Here is a 23,012-nt window from a genome sequence, read left to right on the forward strand (position 1 = left end):
GGCAAGATGAAAGCCATTTCTCAAAGATATCCATAAAAAGTGTTGTTTAAAGTTTGCAACAAGCCACCTGGGAGACACATCAAACATGTGGAAGAAGGTGCTGTGGTCAGATGAAACTAAATTCAAATTTTTTGGCAGCAATGCCAAACGATATGTTTGGCGTAAAGGCAACACAGCTCATCACCCTGAACACACCATCCCCACTGTCAAACATGGTGGTGGCAGCATCATGGTTTGGGCCTGCTTTTCTTCAGCAGGGACAGGGAAGATGGTTAAAATTGATGGGAAGATGGATGGAGCCAAATACAGGACCATTCTTGAAGAAAACCTGTTGGAGTCTGCAAAAGACCTAAGACTGGGACGAAGATTTGTCTTCCAACAAGACAATGATCCCAAACATAAAGCTAAATCTACAATGGAATGGTTCACAAATAAACATATCCAGATGATAGAATGGCCAAATCAAAGTCCAGACCTGAATCCAATCGAGAATCTGTGGAAAGAGCCAAAGACTGCTGTTCACAAACGATCTCCATCAAACCTCACTGAGCTCTGAGCTGTTTGCCAAGGAAGAATGGGCAAGAATTTCAGTCTCTCGATGTACAAAACTGATAGAGACATACCCCAAGCAACTTGCAGCTGTAATCGCAGCAAAAGGTGGCGCAACAAAGTATTAAGTTAAAGGGGCCAAATAATATTGCACGCCCCACTTTTCAGTTTTTGAATTTCCAATAAATTTCGTTCAACTTCCCAATTGTGTCCCACTTGTTGTTGATTCTTCACCAAAAATTCACATTTGGTACATTTATGTTTGAAGCATGATATGTGATAAAAGGTTGAAAAGTTCCAGGGAGTCGAATACTTTCGCAAAGCACTGTACTAGACCCCACTGTATGTAGACCCCCAAACCAGACACTCCATTTATACATATGACACACCAGGCCATTCTGGATACAGACCTAAGTCCACGCATCTTTAGCCATTTTTGTTATCCTTTTCACTCCTGATTGCGACCACAGACAACGTCCGGATGCCTTTCAATGTCAGGATATTACTAAAGCAGTTCTGTGTAGAGGAGAGGCTTATGAACAATGCGAGATGTATTAATTAAAGATGCTGGCGCACCCAGGAGATTTGCCTACTCCCAGACATTCTACATAGTAGATTTATTTTTGCACTATGCTGATGTATACCAGATGCTCCTTTGGCTTATATAACCCTATGCATAGATTGAGCATGAAGGTTTGTGATGTACACTAAACATGCAATGCAACTATGATGTGAACACACACATTATTAGTGTGTGGACATCATGTACTCCTATAGTCCTACTTTTTAACAGGATGATAATATATAAAAAAGTATAAGACATAAAAAGGGGCAGAAATGAGTCTATGCTTCTAGGAATCAAGAACATAGGATATGCGGGTGAATAGGAAACTGAACATGCAGCTTCTATGGGGTCATGAAACTATCTGGGGACCACCCCGATCTCTTTTGCTCCCGATTGCGTGACCTAAAGAAAGTTTCTGCTCTGGACAAATACAGAAATGTTACCAACAAGGAGGAGACCGCCAAAGGTTTTTATGCCACCATTTTTACCGGAGTGTCCGCCAGCACATCATTTTATACAGCCAGTAATCCAGATTTCTCTGTATATTCTCTGCAGTTCCATTTTGAAATAATCAGCCATTAGTCGAAATAAAAAGATAATTTCCATTGGTAGTTTATTGAAATGGAATGTCATTTAAAAAATAAATCACATCTCTCAGATATTTACACATACGCGCACAGCGGCAACGATCATGGCGACATGATGAAACATTTGGCAGATGATTGCAGCTTTATGTGTCTCTCATTTGCATATCCCCTAATTTGCATAATATAAAAAGAACGGCACAGGGTCTCACACAGTCAGAATACCTAATCGTACCAGGCCGTCAGCCGACATGCATTTATTGGAGATCACTGTTCGCAATCAGTAATTGTGCTTCTGTCCGAGTTCTTCCTGCACTTAGAATATGTCATGTTGTGTATGATTTCATATATTATGTCTTCCACTGTGTGATCATTTTCCTTATGATTCCCATATATTTGGTAGATGCGGATACATGGTATATTGCACAGGCCTGGGAAAGACCTACGAGTGAGTCAGTCATCTACCTCCCTACATATCTACTGGCCTTCAGTCAGTGAGCTAGGACGTCCAAGACACACGACGGAGCCCAAATACACAGACGAGAGGAAGTCGGAGTCATACTTGGTGCCATTGATGTGCTGATCTGGTGACATCAGGATGGAACAAGTGTATGACCCCATTCTTCACAACACAGCACCGAGCCAGCACAGGACGCGGCACCGGAAAATGTGTGCTGTCCAGATTTCTGCCCTTTGCCCACCGAGAGACTGTAAATGGCTCAGTGTTCCACGGTTACTGGCACTTCTCATAATCCTTCTGGTAATATTAGTTGCTGTAGCTGATAAAATAATCCCTATATTGAGGACCTACATGCTTCCGTAAGCCCCACCATGTACAAGTCGTAACTGGATTCCTAGTTTTGTATGGTGGATTGTATCTCCCAATGTCTGCCGTCCTAAGAACTTATTCATTGCAGCCAGGTTATGAATTTAGCGTGTTTTTCCCAAAATTGTAGCAAAAGTGTAGCTTTTTGGCTACATATTTGGAAAATTCTGACAAAAAAAAAACAGAACAAGTCTGATTATACCACAGGGAAAACAAAATATATGACCAGGCATCCACATTCCTACAAAAAGACAACTCAGAAAAAAACCCTATATACAAGGACATTATTCAGATCCCAACGCCTTAATGCAGCAAATACAAAGGCAACAAATGGACATTTACACTTCATTTTAAACGGAGAAATATTATTTAGGTGATTTACAAAATTTGCACCCAAAAGGTTTCTCCAAATAGGATCTCTCACGGGACAATCCAATGTCAGGTCGTCTCTTGGGAGAGGGACATACAAGAAATGATCAGAAGGCAGTACAAGTATAATACAAGCCGAGACTGTACAAAGATAGCCAATGAGGGTGAACACAACCCCGACACCGAACCAGGACTGGCTAAAAGGTGTCCCCATAGGGAAACCTTGCAGCTTAACAACACAACCCCGACAACGAACCAGGACTGGCTAAAAGGTGTCCCCACAGGGAAACCTTGCAGCTTAACAATTGAAAGAGGTTGCCCAGGACTTTAATGACTTCTCCTTAGGATAGATCATCAGTGGGGGTCCAATAGTCAGCGCCCGCACCGATCAGCCGCTGCCAGGTCCTACAGGCGCCAGATGTAAAGCATGGATGGAGTTGGTACACCATAGCGTCATACATGGTGTAATGGCCATTCTCAGGTACTGCAGCTCGCTTACCACTGAAGCACAACACAGTCTACAAAGGCGTGCTGTCCCGGCTCCATATGCCATTTCTTCTGGCCGCTGTGAGATCTACAAACAGCTGATGTGCTAAAATAGCGTACACTATGAAATCACAAGTTTGAACAGCTCCTTAAAGAACTTATGAAATATAGAAACAGGGAACTGGATCAGATCTAAAACAACTAGAAGAAGCCCTTAGCCCCTCCCCACAAAGAAAAAAGGGGAGATTGTCAGCAGTACTCCCCCAGTTGTAAAAATCATACGTTATTGGTTTTTTCCCCACGTAACTCTGGAAATCTTAAGCAGCTTTTTCTGTGCGTGTCATCAAATCTAGACTTGAACAGCTTAAAGGGAGCCTGTCACGCCAATCTTACTACTGTAATTACTGATAATAGATGGATTTTGCCATCTAATATGAGAGCAGCATAATGTAGAGACAGAGACCCCGATTACAGCAATGTCTCACTTACTGGACTGCTTGCTGTAGATTTACTAAAACCACTGTTTTATCAGCAGGAGATTATCATTAGAGGACTAGTATACCTGTTGCCATGAAGTCCTCCATATTCATGAGCGCTGTGTAACCCCGCCCCCACCACTGATTGGCAGCTTCCTGTTTACACAGGAAAAAGCTGCCAATCAGTGATGTGGGCGGAGTTACACAGAGTTCAGCATTAAAAGAACTGGCAGATCTGTATCCGATGAAATCACTTATGAAAACTGAAGCAAGCAGCCCTGTAAATGATACATCACTGGAATCAGGCTCTCTGCCTCTACATCACGCTGCTCTCAGATAGGGTAGCAAAAACCTAGTGACAGATTCCCTGTAAAGCCATATGAAAATGAATCAGAAATGGCAATGGGGTGTGTCACTGACATCGGATTACTACAAAACACTGGAAAACCATGCACTGGTTCCAGTTGTAAAATAGTCTTGACAGATTCCCTTTAACACTATTTGTTGCATTTTCCTATAGTAGATCTCTTCAACAACCAGGCTCATTATTCTAATTCAATGCGCTCTAACTTATAAAAGGGTATGTATGAAGAGGTTCATTATGAGTTTTTCCTGAAACTCTAGATTTTACTTTATGAGGATTTTATTCTAGAGAGGGGTTGTCTAGTTTCATTAAAAAACTTTTCACTGTGCTGCTTTTAGGGTGTGTGCACATGCTGCAGATTCTGCTGCGGATCCGCAGCGGTTTTGGTTACTGCTGCGGTGTGCAGTACCATTACAATCAATGAAAACAAAAAACGCTGTGCACATGCTGCGGATTTGCTGCGGTTTCTAATCCGCAGCATGTCATTTCTTTTTGCGGAATTCGCAGCGGTTTTACACCTGTTCCATTGTACAGGTGTCAAACTGCAGGGCAAAACCGCAGGCTAATCCACAGATAAACTGCAGGTCTTTTGACCTGCGGATTTACCTGCGAATTTTGCAAAATCAGGGTGGAAAAATCCGCAGCACAATCCGCAACGTGTGCACTTACCCTTACAGGCTCTGTTTTCCCTGCACCTTTAACTTTGATGGGGTCATAAAACAGCTGAGAAAAGGGGGAAAAAAAGGCATAAAAGGGTTAGAAGCTCTCCCATTGGACTGTCAAAATGAGTTCAATGATGGATTCTCAGTTAACTCATTCTGCAGCCAGCAATAGATTGAGTAACACAGTAGGCCGTAGAAGGTAAACGGTGCAAAACTTTAATGAAACCCAGTTGAATGTATGGATTTTGGGCTAAGAAAAAAATGCCCCAAAAGATGGACAACCCTTTTAAAAATGGAGTTTACCCAAGCTGTGGATGAACACACTCATCTGTGATGTGCTTTCATCCATTACTTGGCTAATAGAAGCTGCACATGGCTACAAATATACAGCGGCTAGAAGATGAAAATCCAGTTGACAGCACAAAGACAGAAAAGATCAGATGGGAATTATCAGCCTGACCTAACAGAACCATTAGATCCCTTTGTTTGATTTTCATCTTCCGCTGTCTCTCAGGGTCATTCGGCTGGAAAAATAAATATTTCATATGGTTCAATCCTAGGTATAGATCTTGGTAGGAAATGTCTGTGTCCTCCATAGTACAGAAAGCAAAAGAAATGCAACCTATCCGGTGCTTAGGGGAAGCGTTGATACCGGTGCTTAGGGGAAGCGTTGATACGGTAACACTTTCAGAATGGAGAAGCCAAGCGACACGTTGGTTCGGGTTAGACATCAGTACACTGAGCTGATCGCCTTATACAGTCAGGTTTGGCACATAGCAAGAAAGGAAGAAATAAATAGAATACAGTAAATGAATGTACATCGTGTCCCCACATCTCTCCCTGTGGTCCGTGGAGAATTGCAGACATTCCCGCATGTCTTCAGCTGCAGCATGTCCGTAGTCCAGCATAGTCATATCCAAATTACTGAATGTATTAAGAGTTGAGCAAAAGACTTCTTGTACCCAGTAAAGTGCGTCTTTAATTCAACCTGCAAAACAGCAATACAGGTAAGTCAGTGACACAGGCAGACTATGTAATATCCATACATGTAGCATTGATGCACTGTCTTTGTAATTATGGCTCTCGGTTACATATTTAGAAATAGCACTGATTGTAATCACTCCCACCACTGATTGCGGGAACTATAAAGAGAACCTGGTAGATCATTCATGCTGCCCGATCCACAAGCAGCACGTATCAGGCACGGGCTGTATGGACCTACTTACTTCTCCTTTTGGCTTGAGATATCCCAAGTTGGTTTGGAGACAATGGCCAGCTTTGAAAAACATATGTTTATGAATGAAAACAACTGACAAGAGTAAATAAGATTTTTTTCCCCCAAAGCGGACCATCTTTCACCCTGCATCTCAGGATATCAACTTCACTAATGATTAAATTAAAGTAGTTATCTGCTTTTACATATGTGGTGCCCAAACCATGCATAAATGGAAAATAACAAATATAGACCGCACTTGTGAAGAATATTGGAGAAATAATTTAATGTAAATAATTTCTATCCTATCTGGGATAGGATTATAAAACCCCCTTCCCATGTGCAGCTATAACAGGACACCTAGCTAGGTCAGATCTCACACCCCGAGCCAGCTAAGATCAGAACCAAAGTTTACTTGAAAAGTAGATACCTTGAGTCAGCTATGATTTCATAAGGAGAATATTGACTTATCATACATCCTGGTCACACACCGGTTACAATTTCAAGATCTCTGGACCAGACCGAACACCTTCCAGGTTCTCGATCCATTTTGGGTTCTCGATCCATTCTAGCACCACAGGGTAGATACTTATAATGGCTAGTGGGAGCCAGTTAACAAAGCTGTGTTTAGTCTCAATGCGTAGCACTGGCCCAGCCGGATCCGATGGCGCCAAAACAGCCTCCCTAGGACAATCCATTAAAAAGTTATGACATCTTAGGTTTTGGAGTTTTTATCTGCTAGAGGCAAGGGGAAGAGATTTAGCTTCAGCCCAGAGAGCAGAAGGGGAGTGAACCAAAGTGTAAAGCCATGTGGGCTCTCTCTGTTATGCTTCCGGTTCACTTCGAAGGTGGTGACTGTTATGATTGAGTCACCGTAGGAGGCAAAAACAGAAATGCTAGCTAAGTCCAGAAAACCAGAGAAGTTGGCAGCTATCGGATTGCAGACCCCTGAACTTATCAACACAACTAGCAGTAGCCGTGGGGGGTTCCTACGATGCCCTAGACCCCTCGATCACAGCCGGAGAAATAAATAGGCCTAAAGAAAGAAAGGGGAAATCTAAACTGCCCTAGAGCAGACCCCAAAGCAATAGGCAGCCCCCCACAAATAATGACGGTGAAGCAAGATGAAAACACTAACACAGACAGAAAGATAGGCTGAGCAAAGACGGGGCCCAAACTAACTACATAGGAAAGGACAGGAAGGCTGCTGTCTGCAATCCGTGAAAAACCCTATGAAAATAAGAGCCAACAGACTGACAGTGAAAAATGCCCTGAAGACGCTAGGCTTCAAAAAGCTATGTCAGTACTCAGGCATATACTGAAGACAGAGCTATAGGCACAAGGGGAAACAGCTCACCCCAGCAGGGAATGGCAGAATCCAGAAAAGCAAGGAAAACAAAAACAAAACACAAATGCAACAGGCAAAGCAAAAAACTTAGCATTAGGGGAGCAGGAATCAGACTGGTGTCCTAGAAGTCCACAGAGAAAGCACCCGCAGGGCAGAAGGGCGTCGTCCGCCTTATATCCAGTCAGAGACTCCACTCAGCCAGTCATCACCATTAGTCTCAGATGCCTGATAATCAGGCTCACTACCCTTCCTTACCAGAAGAGGGAGTTCCTCGGGCCTCAGTGTTGAAGGGAAAAATGAACTCACAACAGGTGACCATGTCGAGTAACATGCTGAGAAGAACCTAAAAAATCAGCTAGCAGCCCATCCCCCCCTGCGGCCCAACACACAAATGGTCAAACATCAACCGGGCAACTGACATGATCCATCTGCATTTATCTTTTGTACTACCACTATTTCTATTTGCATATCTGACCACTGTATATGTATAACCATCATGTATATAGTGTATTGTCTAATGTTCAATTAAGGCGATTAAATATATAAAATTCAACCTTGGGCTGCTCTTTTATCTCAAGCCACAAGTCTGTTTCTCGGCTTAACATTCCATACTACCAGGGCTGGTTTCTGGACCGATAAAATCTCGTTAATGGACTGGGCTAGTATCTAACGAGGAACTGGTGGTCGTCCTACCGGTCTTATCAGGCATTGTTTCACTGGTGCTAGTGAAAGGCGCCTCTCAGCCTGTCAGGGTTGTGATGGAGTGTGGTGCCACGTCAGTGACTGCATGGGCCACATCCCCTCACTCCCTGTGCCACCCTGGATCCATGTGGACAGGGAGTGTGTGTGTCTAAAACTGCACCAAGCTGACCTTATGGGTCCCCAGGGGGTGCGGAACATCGCATTGATGAAAGGAGGGGGACTGCATTACATGATCCTTTTGACATAATAGCTATATCAGGAGGGTTGGTGAGATGCAGGTTCATCACAGTACTCCATTCATCAGCTCCAATGAAGGCTCTCTGATGCTGCTATACTCTGTGTTTTGACAGCAGCGGTGACATCACAATTATATAACACAGTAATGATGTGCAAAGTGATTAGCTGCAGTGTTGATGCGTTCTGTAGTCGTAACATCACTGCTGCATTCCATTCATTGAGCTTAGTGGCTCTGCTGATGTAGACCGCTTGCATCACTGAGCTCAGTGATTGGCTGCAGAGGTGATGTGCGTAGTAATCATGACAATAGACTGTGATTGAAGCGGCGGTGGAAACTACCAACTGTGTTTGTCATTACACAGATATGCCATCATTTGGGCACTACTTTTGTTGAAGTGATAAATAATTTTAAGGGTTTTTAAAACATAAATTTTGTAAAAACTAATTGGTGCTAAGGTGGCGCCATCTTGCTAGAGAAGAAAAATTAATAGTCTCCAGTAAGATAGAGCTGGCTGCACCTGTGCAGTAAGATATATCGGCAATCCGATATATTTTACTGCACAGGTGCTGACGGCGCCATCTTGGAGGAGGGAATTTTTTTTTTCTAGCAAGATGGCAGCACCTGTGCAGTAAAATCTATTGGATCATCGATAGCTACTACTGCGCAGGCGCGGCTGGCGCCAGTTTCAGACTGATTTTTTTTTATTTATTTATAGTCAAAAACAATAATTAAATACACATTACACACTCATGCTGCAGCTCAGGCACCTGACTGCTTGTACATTACACACTCATGCTGCAGCTCAGGCACCTGACTGCTTGTACATTACACACTCATGCTGCAGCTCAGGCACCTGACTGCTTGTACATTACACACTCATGCTGCAGCTCAGGCACCTGACTGCTTGTACATTACACACTCATGCTGCAGCTTAGGCACCTGCTTGCAGAAAGGAATTATTTTTTAAAATATATATAAAATTAATTATGTAAAACAGGGAACAAGTCTTTGAGAGGTTAGTGACCTGTCAGAAGCCATACATATCAATAGCTAAGCAGAGCACCACATGAAGACCCCCCCCACAGGCCGCCCTGGATCATGAGCATATCATTAACTCAAAACTGAAAAATCATTAACTCAAAACTGAAAATACAGATTAAACAAGAACCACAAGACGGATTTTATTAACCAAGGTATCATTGTAATCAGTATAACGGTGCTGACCTGACACTGTCTGTAGGTTACTGAGCACAATCCTGCTGACAGGTTCCCTTTAAGTAAAACATATCTTTAGTCATAATATTTTTTGACGATTTTCTATGTTTTATCTTATAGACCTCAAAATTCTCTGCTTTCATTCACAGAGTCATAGACTTAAGATATTTTGGCAGCTTGCTGCCACCTCTGGTTGATTTATAAAGCTTTTCATATTCAATATTAAAAGGAGTATTCCTATCTTAGACAGTTATCCCAAAGGATAAGCCACAAATGACTGATACATGCAAGTCTCCCAAAGCAACTGGGTGATTTCTGGAGCTCCCAACTCCCTAGTAAACGGAGATAGCCACAAAGGCATAACCACTGATTAATTCACAGCGGGTCACAGAGTTAGCACCCACATCTATCAGACATTTACGTCCTATGGATACAGTATAAAATGCTTCAGATGGAAATAATCCTTGTAGGGGAATCAACTTAAAGGGAAACCATAATAATCTGGTCTGTTGGCAGGATGTTAGAGAGCAGAGGAGCTGATCGGATAGACTGTATGCAGAGATCACAGTCAATCACTGAGCAGGACCACCCTCTGGACTTACGGTGTCAATCAATGAGTAGGACCACCTTCTGGACTCACGGTGTCGACCACCAAGTAGGACCACCTTGTGGACTCATCAGCATATCAACAACAAATATTTCAATAAATAAAATTCTGACTCTTTTTCAACAAACCTACATATCATTCTGCTTACCGCTTGTACATGCTACAGGTTCCCTTTAAGATTTCCCAAAACAGAATAAATGGCCATGTAAGGCATAAAAACAGTTAATTAATACCTGTATGACCCCAAAGCGCTACTCAAGTGCTGTAAAATACCATTTTGAAAGTGTATACCAAAAAGGGATTGAAAGATGAACAGCAAATACCAGTCTTCATTACTCCTTTCCCGACATTACCTTCTATTTGGCTAGCTGAGAGTTGAGTTGTTAAACACCTAATGCCGTAATGTGTTGAGCTGTCAATCAAGGAGAGTAGGGGGGGGGAAATAATGATGCACTTCTTCATATTCCAGCCTCATTAGCATATATGAAGGGGGGAATAGAGCAGGATTACCAGGGCTGTAGCAGCACTTTGGGGCCATTCAGGTATATATTATCTTGTATTGTCAAGAAATTCCTTGGCTACGTATTCTATTGGGCGGGTTCCATTTATCTCTCCAATTAACTTAGCTACTGTGCTCCCCCTAGTGGTGAGTTAACTCCATGATTAGGTGAAAAGAATGTGTTGGGACTCTGAGAAACAGCGAAGTGACCCTGATAGAGAGATGTCATGAAACTAATAGGCACTGAATTTTTAAGAAAATGTAGATAATAAATGAGTTAAACACTAAACAATTTGGAGTAGGATTGTGACAACATTTGCATCTTTATATAATACAGAAACCACAATTCTGTTACATCTAGTTTCCCTCTAATACCACACACAGTATCTCACCAGAACATTTAATGGCTGGCACTTTGCAGGGACACTGCTGGTCACGCATAAGCATAAATCTACATTTGACCTTACTATGCCCTAGGTCAGAATACAAATTGCTGAAGTCAGTAAAAAAAAAAAAAAAAAAGAATTCTGACAATTGGGATAATTTATTGTCAGTCTTCAAAGTCTCAAACAAAATAGCATTGTGAAATAGAAGAATATAGAAATAAGTTATTTTAGCAATTTTGCATGCCTGGGCTAGAAGAAAAACAGTACCAAGTATCAGTGTATCAAATTAATTATATTTAGAAGAATGATTCCCCTTTCTATGGATGATACAAGCTTGTGCACGCCATGTGAGTGTCTATAGTTCAGGTTTTCACTGGATTAATCTACAACTTAAAAAAGTAAAAAAGGGCACCAGAAATTCATCTATGCCTTGAGAGTCCAAAAACTATATGGATTTATGACAAAGCGCAAAAACAATGAAAGCATTATGTGCCGTTATCTACATGTCCCACGACCTAAACCCTAGGATTACATCACCTTGAATAGCATCTATGCATAAAGTATTGATATGAATATTGATGTATATTCGACATATATGCTTTGATAACTGAGTAACCAGTAGCATAACTAGACACTGATGGGTCCTGTGCAATATTTGGACCTCCCCCCTACATCCTCCCATGCTGAATAAAATTATATTATATTATACTATATATTATAGCATATTATATGATAATAATATTATTATATTATACACACACACTGCCAAAAGTGTTGCCACCCTTTAAACTGTTCCAGAAAATGAAGCATTTCTCTCAGGAAATTATCACAATTACACAAGTTTTGTCATACACATGTTTATTTCCTTTGTGTGTATTGAACAACACAAAAAAAAGATTAAAAAAGGCATATTGGACACAGATTCACACAAAACACCAAAATTGGGCCAGATGAAATTGTTGGCATCTTTCCAAAATCGTGGATAAACAACTTTGTTTCAAGCATGTGATGTTCGTTCAAACTACCCGTGGCAAGTAACAGGTGTGGGCAACATGAAAATCGCACCTGAAACCAGATAAAAATGGGAGAAGTTGATTGTGCCACACTAAGCATAGAGAACAGAAAAAAGCAAATAGAACTGCCTGAGTACTTGAGAACCAGAAAATGTTGAAAAATATCAATTATCTCAAGGTTACAAGTCCATCTCCAGAGATCTTGATGTCCTTTGTCCACAATGCGCAACATAATCAAGTAATCAAGAAATTTACAACCCATAGGACTGTTGACATTTGAATGAAATTAGACACTATGGAAGGAGACCCAGAAGGACCCCACTGCTGACACAGAGACATAAAAAACCTAGACTGCCAGTTTGCCAAAATATACACGAGTACGCCAAAATCCTTCTGGGAAAGCATCTTGTGGACAGATGAGACCACCATAGAGCTTTTTTTAAAGCACATCATTTTACTATTTACCGAAAATGGAAGGAGAAAAGAACAAATATGGTGGAGTTTTAAAGTTAGTTTGGGATTGTTTTGCTGCCTTTGGTACTGGTTGGCTTGACTGTTTGCAAGACATCATAAAATCTGAACATTACCAAAGGATTTTGGGTGGCAATGTAGTGCCCAGTGTCAGAAAGCTCAGTTTGCATCAAATGTCATGGGTCTTCCAGCAGGACAATCACCCCAAACATACTTCAAGAAGTACCCAGAAATGGGTCTGCATCTAAATCCCTTTGAACACCTGTGGAGAGATCTTTAAATTGCTTCTAGGAGAAGGCATCCAAGCATGAGAGAACTGGAGCAGTTTGCAAAAGAAGAGTGGTCCAACATTCCAGTTGAAAGGTGTAAGAAGCTTCTTGATGGTTATAGGAAGTGATTGATTGAAGTTATTTATCCCAAAGGGTGGGCAACCAAACATCAAGTTGAGGGTTCCAATTATTTTGTTTGGCTCATTTTGGAGGGGTTGTGTGTAAAATTATGTTCAATTTGCCTTTTTTTATCTGTTATTTTGTGTTGCTCTAATACATACACACAAATTAAATAAACATGTGTATAACAAAACATGTGTAAGGCTGGCTTCACACTTGCGTTTTTTTGCGCTGTGTTTTTGCTCATGCGTTTTTTCCCTATACTTAACATGGGTGCGCATTGGCATGCGTTTGTACGCGCATGCGTTTTTTTGTAGTGTGCGCCCGGGCGCACAAAATGCATCCTGTTGCATTTTTTGTGCATCCGACCTGTCTCAAAAAAACGCATGCGCACGCAATGCGCAAAAAATTCACCCAAAAACACATTAAAGTCTATGGGAGCGCTGACATGCGCATTGTCATGCACACGTCAGCACAAAAAAAGCATGCTTTTTTTAAAAAAAACATGCGCAAAAAAACAAGAAAACGCATAAAAAATGCATGATGTATTTTTTATGCGCGTTTGCGCTGCGCAGCAGCGCAAAAAACGCAAGTGTGAAAGTAGCCTAAATGCTAATTTTCTGGGAGAAATACTTCATTTTACATAATAATTTCAAGGCAGTTGATTTCAAAGTGCGTCATCCATATACTGTAGTATAATGCATGCATAGCACAAAGTCATCCATATAGTATAATTCACAGCACAGTCATCCATAAAGTATAATGCACAGCGAAATCGGCAACTGACTTCAACGTGCAACAGGAGCACATGACATCACTGCCATGTGCTCCTGGTCATGTGCACACCGATGTCAACTGCTGGCCTCTGATTGGCCGGCAGCATGTATTGTGGAGTGGCACTACCGCTGTGTGAAAACTTTCTCATGCAGCGGTGCCGTAAGTGAGAGAACCGGAGCAGATGAACTTCGGTGAACTCTTACGGCGGCTCAGTGATACACTGCGGGAGCGATTACCTCCTGTCAGTGTATCGCTGGCCGCCGGGTGACATCGACTTGGGACACTCGGTATTAAATGGACTACGGCAGACAGGGAGTATATGTTGGTTTATTATTTTTGATTGTTTGCAGGAGATGCGGGCATCAGGGATTAGGTGTTCGGTGAGTATGTACTTTCCAGACATTTGTTGGGAATCTCTCTCAGGCAAAACAAACAGGTCAAGAAAATTCTTATCCTCTCTTGCTGACAACTTTATCTTCCAAAAGGTAGGGGAGAAAACAAGGGGAACTGCTTCCTTGGATCTAATCCTTATAAACAGGGAGGAAATGGTTGAGGAGGTAAAAGTGGCTGGGACCCTAGGAGGTAGCGACCATGCTGTTTTAGAATTTTGGATAACTAGAGGAGGAAGACCTGTGAAGACTCAGATGTCAAGGTTAGATTTCAGAAAGGCAGATTTTAAGGGATTCAGAAAGAGAATTGGAGGGATCCAATGGCTGGATATCCTTAAAGACAAAAATGTCCAGGAAGGATGGGAAATCTTGAAAAATGAAATTCTCAAAGCATAATTGTTAACAGTTCTGAAAAGAGGGAAGAATAGGAAGCATTTAAGGAAACCAGGATGGATGAACACAGAACTTAAGCACATACTAAAAAGGAAGAAAAAAATGTTTATAAAATGGAAAGAGGGAGGCATATCTAAAGAAGAATATAATGCTGTCTGCAGAACCTGCAGGGCACAAATCAGATTATTAAAGCTGACAATGAATTAAGGCTTGCAAGAGATGTCAAAAGAAATAATAAAGGATTTTGGGGATATGTCAAAAGTAAAAAAGAAAAGTCAAAGATGCTATAGGATTTTTACAGTAAGAAAATGATGAAATGGTAAGACAGGATGTTGAGAAGGCCGAACTTTTAAATTCCTATTTTGCATCTGTTTTCTCTTAGAAAGGAAATGTAACATCAACTGTTCTTCACTGTCCTATTAAGGGAATAGAAGAATCCAGGATATCTATAAACAGAAAGATAGTGAGGAAACACTTAGCTAACCTAAATGAATTCAAGTCTCCAGGTCCAGATGAATTACACCCCAGAGTACTGAAGGAGATAGCAGAAGAAATTTTTGAACCCCTCTCCATAATCTTTGAAAATTCTTGGAGAACAGGAGAAGTCCCAGAAGACTGGAGAAGAGCAAATGTTGTTCCTATCTTCAAAAAGGGGAAGAAGGTGGACCCAGGCAACTATAGGCCGGTGAGTCTGACTTCTATACCAGGAAAGATCTTTGAACAAATTATTAAACAACATGTATGTCAGTACCTGGATAAGAATGAAGTGATTAAACAGAGTCAGCATGGGTTTTTAACTAATAAATCATGTCAGACTTAATTTCCTTCTATGACGGAATCACTGATTGGGTGGATCAAGGAAATGCTGTAGACATAGTATATCTTGACTTCAGCAAAGCATTAGACAAAGTATCTCATACAATCCTTATTGAAAAAATGACTAAGTATGGAATGGACAAGGCAACTGTTAGGTGGATTCATAACTGGCTTAGTGATCGGACCCAAAGAGTGGTCGTAAATGGCTGCACATCCAGTTGGAAGAATGTCTCAAGTGGGGTACCACAGGGCTCTGACCTGGGCCCTGTATTGTTCAACATCTTTATCAACGATTTAGATGAAGGAATTGAGGGTAAACTGATTAAATTTGCTGATGACACAAAGCTAGGGGGGATAGCTAATACTAGAGAAGAGAGAGAGAGGATTCAAAAAGATATAAATAAACTGGAGCAGAGGGCAGCAACTAACAGAATGGTTTTTAACAGGGAAAAATGCAAAGTACTACATCTGGGCAATAAAAAAAGCATATACAGAATGGGAGAAATAGGGCTAAGCAACAGCACATGTGAAAAAGACTTGGGTATACTAATAGATCACAGACTGAATATGAGTCAACAGTGTGATGCAGCAGCAAAAAAGGCAAATGCAATTCTTGGATGTATTAACAGAAGCATACAGTCTAGATCACGTGAAGTCATTATTTCCCTCTACTCCTCTTTGGTCAGACCTCATCTGGAATATGGTGTCCAGTTTTGGGCACCACATTTTAAAAAAGACATCAACAAACTGGAGCAAGTTCAGAAAAGAGCAACCAGAATGGTGACCGGTCTGCAAATCCTGTCTTATGAGGAAAGGTTGCAGGATTTGGGAATGTTTCGTTTGCAAAAGAGAAGACTGAGAGACTTAATAGCTGTCTACAAATATCTAAAGGGCTGTCACATTGTAGAAGGATCATCTTTATTCTCATTTGCACACTGAATGGGAGGAGACACAGATTAGATATTAGAAAAACTTTTTGACAGTGATCAATGAGTGGAACAGGCTGCCACGAGAAGTGGTGAGTTCTCCTTCAATGGAAGTCTTCAAACAGAGGCTGGACAGACATCTGACTGGGATGATTTAGCGAATCCTGCTTTGAGCAGGGGGTTGGACCAGATGGCCCAGGAGGTCCCTTCCAACTCTACGATTCTATTCTATGATTCTATGTGAATATGAACACAGGCGCCTGACGATGAGACTCTTCTCCCATCATCGGCTCATGCAATCTCTGTTATATGTGACGACATAGCCGGATGGGAGTAGCAGTCCCATCAGACGATGCCTAAGTACAATCACTATGGGCTGTTTGTTGCATGGGTACACACACCCGCAGGCAGACACTCGCAGACAAGCACAGACAGGCATGCACATATTCTCCGTCCTCACACTCTTCTTCCTTCTGACATCATTTCCTTTGACAATTCTGCAGCGTTTTTGGCAGAAAATCTGCACAAATCTGCAAACCTTCTTACACCTACATTTTTGCTGCAGATTTGACTGACTCAATGGAAGTCAATGGGTGAAAAACGCTGCAGATCCACAAAAAGAAATGACATGCTGCAAAAAATAAAACGCTGCAAATAAGGATGAAATTTTGCGCAGCATGTGCACAACAATTCAGGAATGCCATTGATTACAGTAACATTGCTTAAGTAATCCATTGCATTTTTGGAGCATTTCCACGCAGATAAAACACTGCGGAAACGCAACGAATCCGCAACGTGTGCACATAGCCTTAAAGAGGTTGTCCCCTACTCGATGTGAATGTTTGTACCCATGAAAATAAACAAACTAAGCTTGGCTCTCAGAATATGATGGAAAAAATTTTTTAAAAAATCATTGTTTTCATTAAAAAGTTATTTTCTTGCGCAACAGTAGTAAAACATTGAATAAAAAAAATATTTAAATTAAGTATCACTGTACCCGTATCAATTCATACTAGATGATTATTTATGCTGTATGGTGAATGATGTAAAAAAAAGAAAAGAAAAGAAAAAAAAAGCTCCACCTAGAAAAGGCTTATTGGAAGTGTAGTTTGTAAGACAAGAAACACATCATCAGGATGTGAACAAACAAAGGTTAGCGCTGTGCTTACCTGCAAATAACGTTCTGGTGTATAAATGATCACACCTGAACTGCTTATGAATCCGACAGGCATTTTAGATTTTGACGTGGGTTTCTAAAACCCCCTTTAATCTAAGGTGCATGGCTGCCTATAGGTCACAGCACAAAGCATAGCATAAACTTAGATGAAAAGAACTGATAGCGTTATCTGCAGAATCCATCGATGATGTCATCATTACATCGTTATACGAGATCGTTATATGACCTGTAGCTTATCTGCAGCTTTGAAGTTAAAAGCTAATATTTAACAAACAGCCCGAACGTGGATACAAATAACATGCAATCCAGCATTGTTTACCAGTGGGAAGGAAAGTATCCAGTGATTCATTCAGACACAATTCCAGCATTGTTGTAGCGACACTGATCACACACACCAGCATTTCTAACACATGCTCTCACATTAAAACCTCATAATGCATATGTACAGTATAGAAGGAAATTATGATACATGTCATATCGCAAGCCCCCAGAATGCCAACCATCAAGGTTTCCTAGAAATTCAGAGTCATCAAGTTAAAAGCCTGAAGTTCTTTATGGAAGCTTTATACAATCCATGTAGGAGAATAGAAGCAAAGTGTAGATGCCACCCGGAGGAGCACAGATCTCGGAGACGTCAGCAGTTCTGGAAACAAGGACCTTCATAGACCTCAATGCATCCAAATGGAAAAGTCAGGCCCCAGCGCTATTCTAGACAAAATAGTTTTCTGGCTTTGGGGATTTGTTCGTAAAAATTGTAGAGATAGAAAAGGTCACACTTCAAAAATCATTTCTCCTATTATGCTATTACTAAATAATAAAAAAGGTACAATAGTACGTGAAAGTTTGTTAACCCTTCTGAATTTTCTTAAAACTAGAAAAAGAGACCAAAGTCCAAAATATTAGACCTAGGTCATAGCCCTCATTAAAAATCATCCAATAGCACATATATATCTGTGCGTGGCAGAAGTATATGAGGATTGCAGATTATTGGAAGGTAAAATTAGAGTCTGGTGTTTTCAGTCAATGGGATGACAATCAGGCGTGAGTGGGTGACTTGTGTTCTTTATATGACAGATCTATCAGCCTGATCTTTACATCACGCTTGTCAAAGTGTATCATGGCACTAAGGCCAGGGTCACACTTGCGAGTGCAATGCGAGAAACTCACCTCAGTACCCGGCACTGCCGCCGGCACTCAGGACCAGAGCATTCAGCTGTATAGAAATAACATGCAGCCACACACTTCGGTCTCGAGTGCCGGCGGCAGTGCCGGGTACTGAGGTGAGTTTCTCGCATTGCACTCGCAAGTCTGACCCCGGCCTAACGAAGGAGATTTCTGAGGACCTAAGAAGAAGAGACGTTCTCTAATTTTTGGACTTGTGAGATGGAGTTTTAGGTCAAATTAATGTAGCAATATTAAAAATTCACAAACTTTCAAGCACTCCTGTATTATCATGTCCCCTTTGAACGCTAAATCTGCTTAAAAAGGTTCTGTAGGTGATGTGTAAGACGTGACAAAGGTAGATTTCTCAAGAAGACACCCTCAGAAGTCCTCTAGCACAGATCCTACCTCTATTAGCTGAATTAGACCTGTTTCACACATCCGTTTTTTGGCATCCGCCAAAGTGTGAAAAACGGATCCGTTTCTGTTTTGCCACAAACGAATGCTACCAGATCCGTTTTTTGGACAGATCTGCTTTAGCCACTAATGCAAGTCTCTGGTTAAAAAAAACGGATCCGCCAAAAAAAATGGCGGATCCGTTTTTTTTTTGCTAAACGGCGGATTTTGACGGACTTCTAAAAACGGATGTGTGATCCACCTCTTAGAGAGCAGGGAGAGCACATTTTTGTATATTCTTCCTATTTGATGTAACTACACGTTTTCTACGTTCTCTCCTTCATGTTTCTATAGGATTTGGAAGGATCCCCACCTCTATGCAGTGAGGCAGAATAGTCTATGCTGCAGGCTGTGAAGATTGTTGGCACCTGAGCCGCATATCCAATAGTGGCAGTGAAATGAGGCATGGGCTTCCCCGCTATGGCAGTGTTATTCTTAGTGCTGTGCAGATGTGCGCCTCCCCTGCAGGCAGGACCAGATGATTGTAGTGTAGTCTGTGACAGGGCTAGCAAAGCAAGAGTATCAATTAAGCCGAACAAAGCACAGCAGCATTCTCCTCCAGGTGCAGCAGCCAAAAGTCTAGCGCAGGCGGCCACCCCATTGTAGGAGAATAGTGGGATGTGTGGAGAAAAATCCCTGCTACCTTCACTAAAGGAATGCCCTAATACTGCAGAGCTGCACCGCTATAACCTCCATGATCCCATGCATGTGGACTTTCCTATAGCATTAGCACGCTGGTAGTAGTCCTAGTCCAGACCTAATAATAGGACCTTCCCAAAATGTCTGAGGGACAAGTCAGAACATGTTAGAGTGTCAGGAAAAAAAGAGGACATAAAACATTCGGTCCCTCCTATAAGGCCATGCATTTCCTATAAGAATCAGGACAAAATATCTAGACAGTAGTTCTAAAATATCATCTTTTGGTGGATCTTTACAGGCTGAAGGTCCAGAACTTTTACATTGTATCTACAGCAGCCCCAGACAATAGGGTGTCTCTAAATTCTCTAGGTGTCCATTAGTGACAGCCAACCATGATTACCTGGAGTCTGATGAAGCTCCTCAGATGCTCATGCCGAGTTGGAGGCGCTCCTGATGCGGTGGCCATGCTGCTGGACCAGGTGCTGCTGCTTCTGCCTGGTGGACTTCACGGCCAGGATGGCTTGTCTGTTCTTGTACTGCACCATCTGCAATGTGATCTCTGCATTCCAGCCCTCGTCCTGGGGACACCGAAAATCTATCTCCCGGCCCTCAGCCATGACCACTGTGAAGTAGACATACTTGCCCTTCCTCTCCACACAGTCCACAGTCTTCATGTTGGAGAAATGCAGCTCCTTGATCCTGGCAGGTTCCGTCGGGGAGCTGGGCTGAGGCTGCTGGGGGGGATCCAGCTGTTTGGGTGGGATGAGCAGAAGACCTTCCTCGGTCAGGAGGCACCTCTTCTTCTTCCAGAGCTGCAGCAAGCCATCGCTCCTCTTCTCCAGAAGTCCTTCCTTCACCACCTTACAGCTGCTCTCCAACATACTAGTCACTGATGGAGCCAAGGAGGGTGGACGAGGACTTGGGCAGGGAGATCCAAGGCGAGATCAGACCCTGAAAAGGAATCATGGACAGTGAGGCAGTGGCAATGATGTGTGCCAGGCAGGCAGCAGCACTGGGCAGTGTGACGGCAGCAGCTGCAGCCTGCTCTGACTCAGTGCTGCTGCTGCTGGAGATTTCCCAGAACATGGCGCCACCTGCTGGCGAACGTGCAACTTATTCTTTACAAGGAATAAAATATCTGGATCTATTTTTTTTGCCTTAAATTATGCAACTTGTAAAAAGCTTTCATTATACCGACACTTCGGGGACATTTTTTCCTTTTTTTTTAAGAATGTATTTATTGCTAAAAATAATTTTTGTAATTGGGTTTCATTAAAAACTTTGCAACTTTTTTCTTTCTATAGAGTGTGTGTTGTGCTCTCTCTCTCTGGCTGCAGAATGAGTTAACTAAGAATCCATTAGCTCTCTCTCTCTAATAGGAGAGTTTGCAATATTCTTTCAATGTCTTTTTTTTTTCTTTTTAAAGCGTCTGCACGGAGTTTGTATGTTCTCCCCGTATCTGCGTGGGTTTCCTCCGGGTACGCCGCTTTCCACCCACACTCCAAAGACATACTGATAGGGAATCTAGACTGAGCCCCAATGGACAGAGATGATAATGCATATATAGCGCTGTGGAATATGATGGAGTTATAGAAGTAAAGGATAATAAATATAATAATTAAAAAAAAAGTTGCGCTAAGATGATTTATGACCACAGATCACAACAAAGTTGAATGTGAAGGGAAACAAAGAACCTGTAAAAGCCAAACAGTGCTGAATTTTGAAATGAATCCAAACTACAAAATTGGCTTTTAGTCCTAAATATTTGCATTTAATTAAAACTAAATTCCCATAGATGGACAATCCTGTTCTGAGAACTAGAGATCTGCGTGATAAATATTGATCAGACGGGTAGTACACTGAATTCTGTCCCCTCCGACCTGAAACTGCAGCGACCATTAGACTGCATTCACTGTGCAGGAACGTAGGAAAGAAGAGTAGCCGGGTATCTGCATTATATACAATCCTCACACGTAGAGGTCATTGTTTCCGACCAGCTGGTATACGATACACCATGGCACAGATATATACATGCAATGATGGATGGGTGATTACATAGTCACAGTAAACCTCCAAGTGCTCTTAGATCTCAAAATATTCAATATTTTTCTATCTACTGGCTAACACGGTACAAAGATATACATCTTTCCCGTACTTAGATCGCAATGTGCTAATCTCTATAAATCCTGCACATTAAGTTTGACATACAGGATTTCTACATCCTTTTTACAGGTCTACTTTATAGCTGCTGCCACATAGCCAGACCATTACTATTTCATGCCAAGATAGTAAATGTGATTACTGCATGTTAGAATCTGATGCAGAATAACGATGCTACGTCTATGGCTTTGCATAGGACTGCCGGGAACCCCTTAGTTGGCACAAGTAATAAAGTAACAGGTTCTGCTCCGATACATTCGCTAAACATTGGGGTAAATAGTAAGCGCCATAAAGCCCATTTAGCCCTATCGATATTATTACAGACTGCCCTGCACTGGATTCATATAGCATAGCAGTAAATGATGCCTATGGCTTGTACATGGCGTTTATGGGAAGGATGTTATGCTATTAAATAACGTCCCCGACAATGGCGATGATACTTACTTGGCGAGCAGCGGAGTAACGTGTTGTGTTCCACCAGGCGGATATATAGATATAGAAAATAAATCCTCCAGTAAATAATAGACAGGCTTGTGCTAGGGAGCACAACTCTCCTGTGTGACTGCAACAGCTGCAGCCTTGGCTTTCCCTGGAAAATCTTCCCCTCTCCTCTGGCTTTTGAGGCAATTCCCGCCCACAGGCAGCAGCAATCCAGAGACATGAGAGCTTGGGATTTTGCAAGAAGGGCTGAGCCCCAAGCCTGGAAATGCAGAGGAAGCGGTGGTGTGGGGAGTCAATAGTAGCAGCGCACAGTTCATCATTTCTGCACATGGCTGAATTATTACATTTCGACAATGTGATAGATGGATGGATGAAATCAAGCTCCGGTTGGGAAAGCGGCCATCAGTAAGGTGGCAAATTTATGAATGGCTGACCCCATTCCGGCAATATCTCTTTGCTGCTAGAAAAAGCCCATGGTAATAGTCTAAGTCTACGTTCCCATGATGAGTTTTTTACTCTGTGTATTTTCGAAAGAATGCAAGTAGAGTATTTTAATTAATAGGTGCAGAAAATCTGCAACTAAAAATCTCAATAAAAGCTCCTTGTGGGAACGCAGCCTAAGTACTGCAGTCCAGTGCTTCTCAAAGGCCGGGGTCACACTTGCGAGTGCAATGCGAGAAACTCGCGCGAGTCTTTCGCCTCAATACCGGGCACT

The 23,012-nt window shown here is 41.9% G+C and overlaps 1 protein-coding gene across 1 annotated transcript; it reads right to left on the reverse strand.

Annotated features, from left to right (window-relative positions):
• Window positions 1-1,710: 1,710 nt before the first annotated feature.
• PHLDA1 (pleckstrin homology like domain family A member 1) lies at window positions 1,711-22,461 on the reverse strand. The gene is made up of 3 exons (XM_073559999.1): window positions 22,301-22,461; window positions 20,097-20,647; window positions 1,711-5,869 (listed from the first exon to the last, which is right to left on the reverse strand). The coding sequence occupies exon 2, from the start codon at window positions 20,575-20,577 to the stop codon at window positions 20,125-20,127; it is 453 nt and encodes a 150-aa protein (XP_073416100.1). The 5' UTR covers window positions 20,578-20,647; window positions 22,301-22,461; the 3' UTR covers window positions 1,711-5,869; window positions 20,097-20,124.
• Between the last annotated feature and the right edge of the window lie 551 nt (window positions 22,462-23,012).

Source organism: Dendrobates tinctorius, unplaced genomic scaffold, assembly GCF_039654945.1.
Source record: "Dendrobates tinctorius isolate UK_male_01 unplaced genomic scaffold, ASM3965494v1 ptg000290l, whole genome shotgun sequence".
Taxonomy (NCBI): Eukaryota; Metazoa; Chordata; class Amphibia; order Anura; family Dendrobatidae; genus Dendrobates; species Dendrobates tinctorius.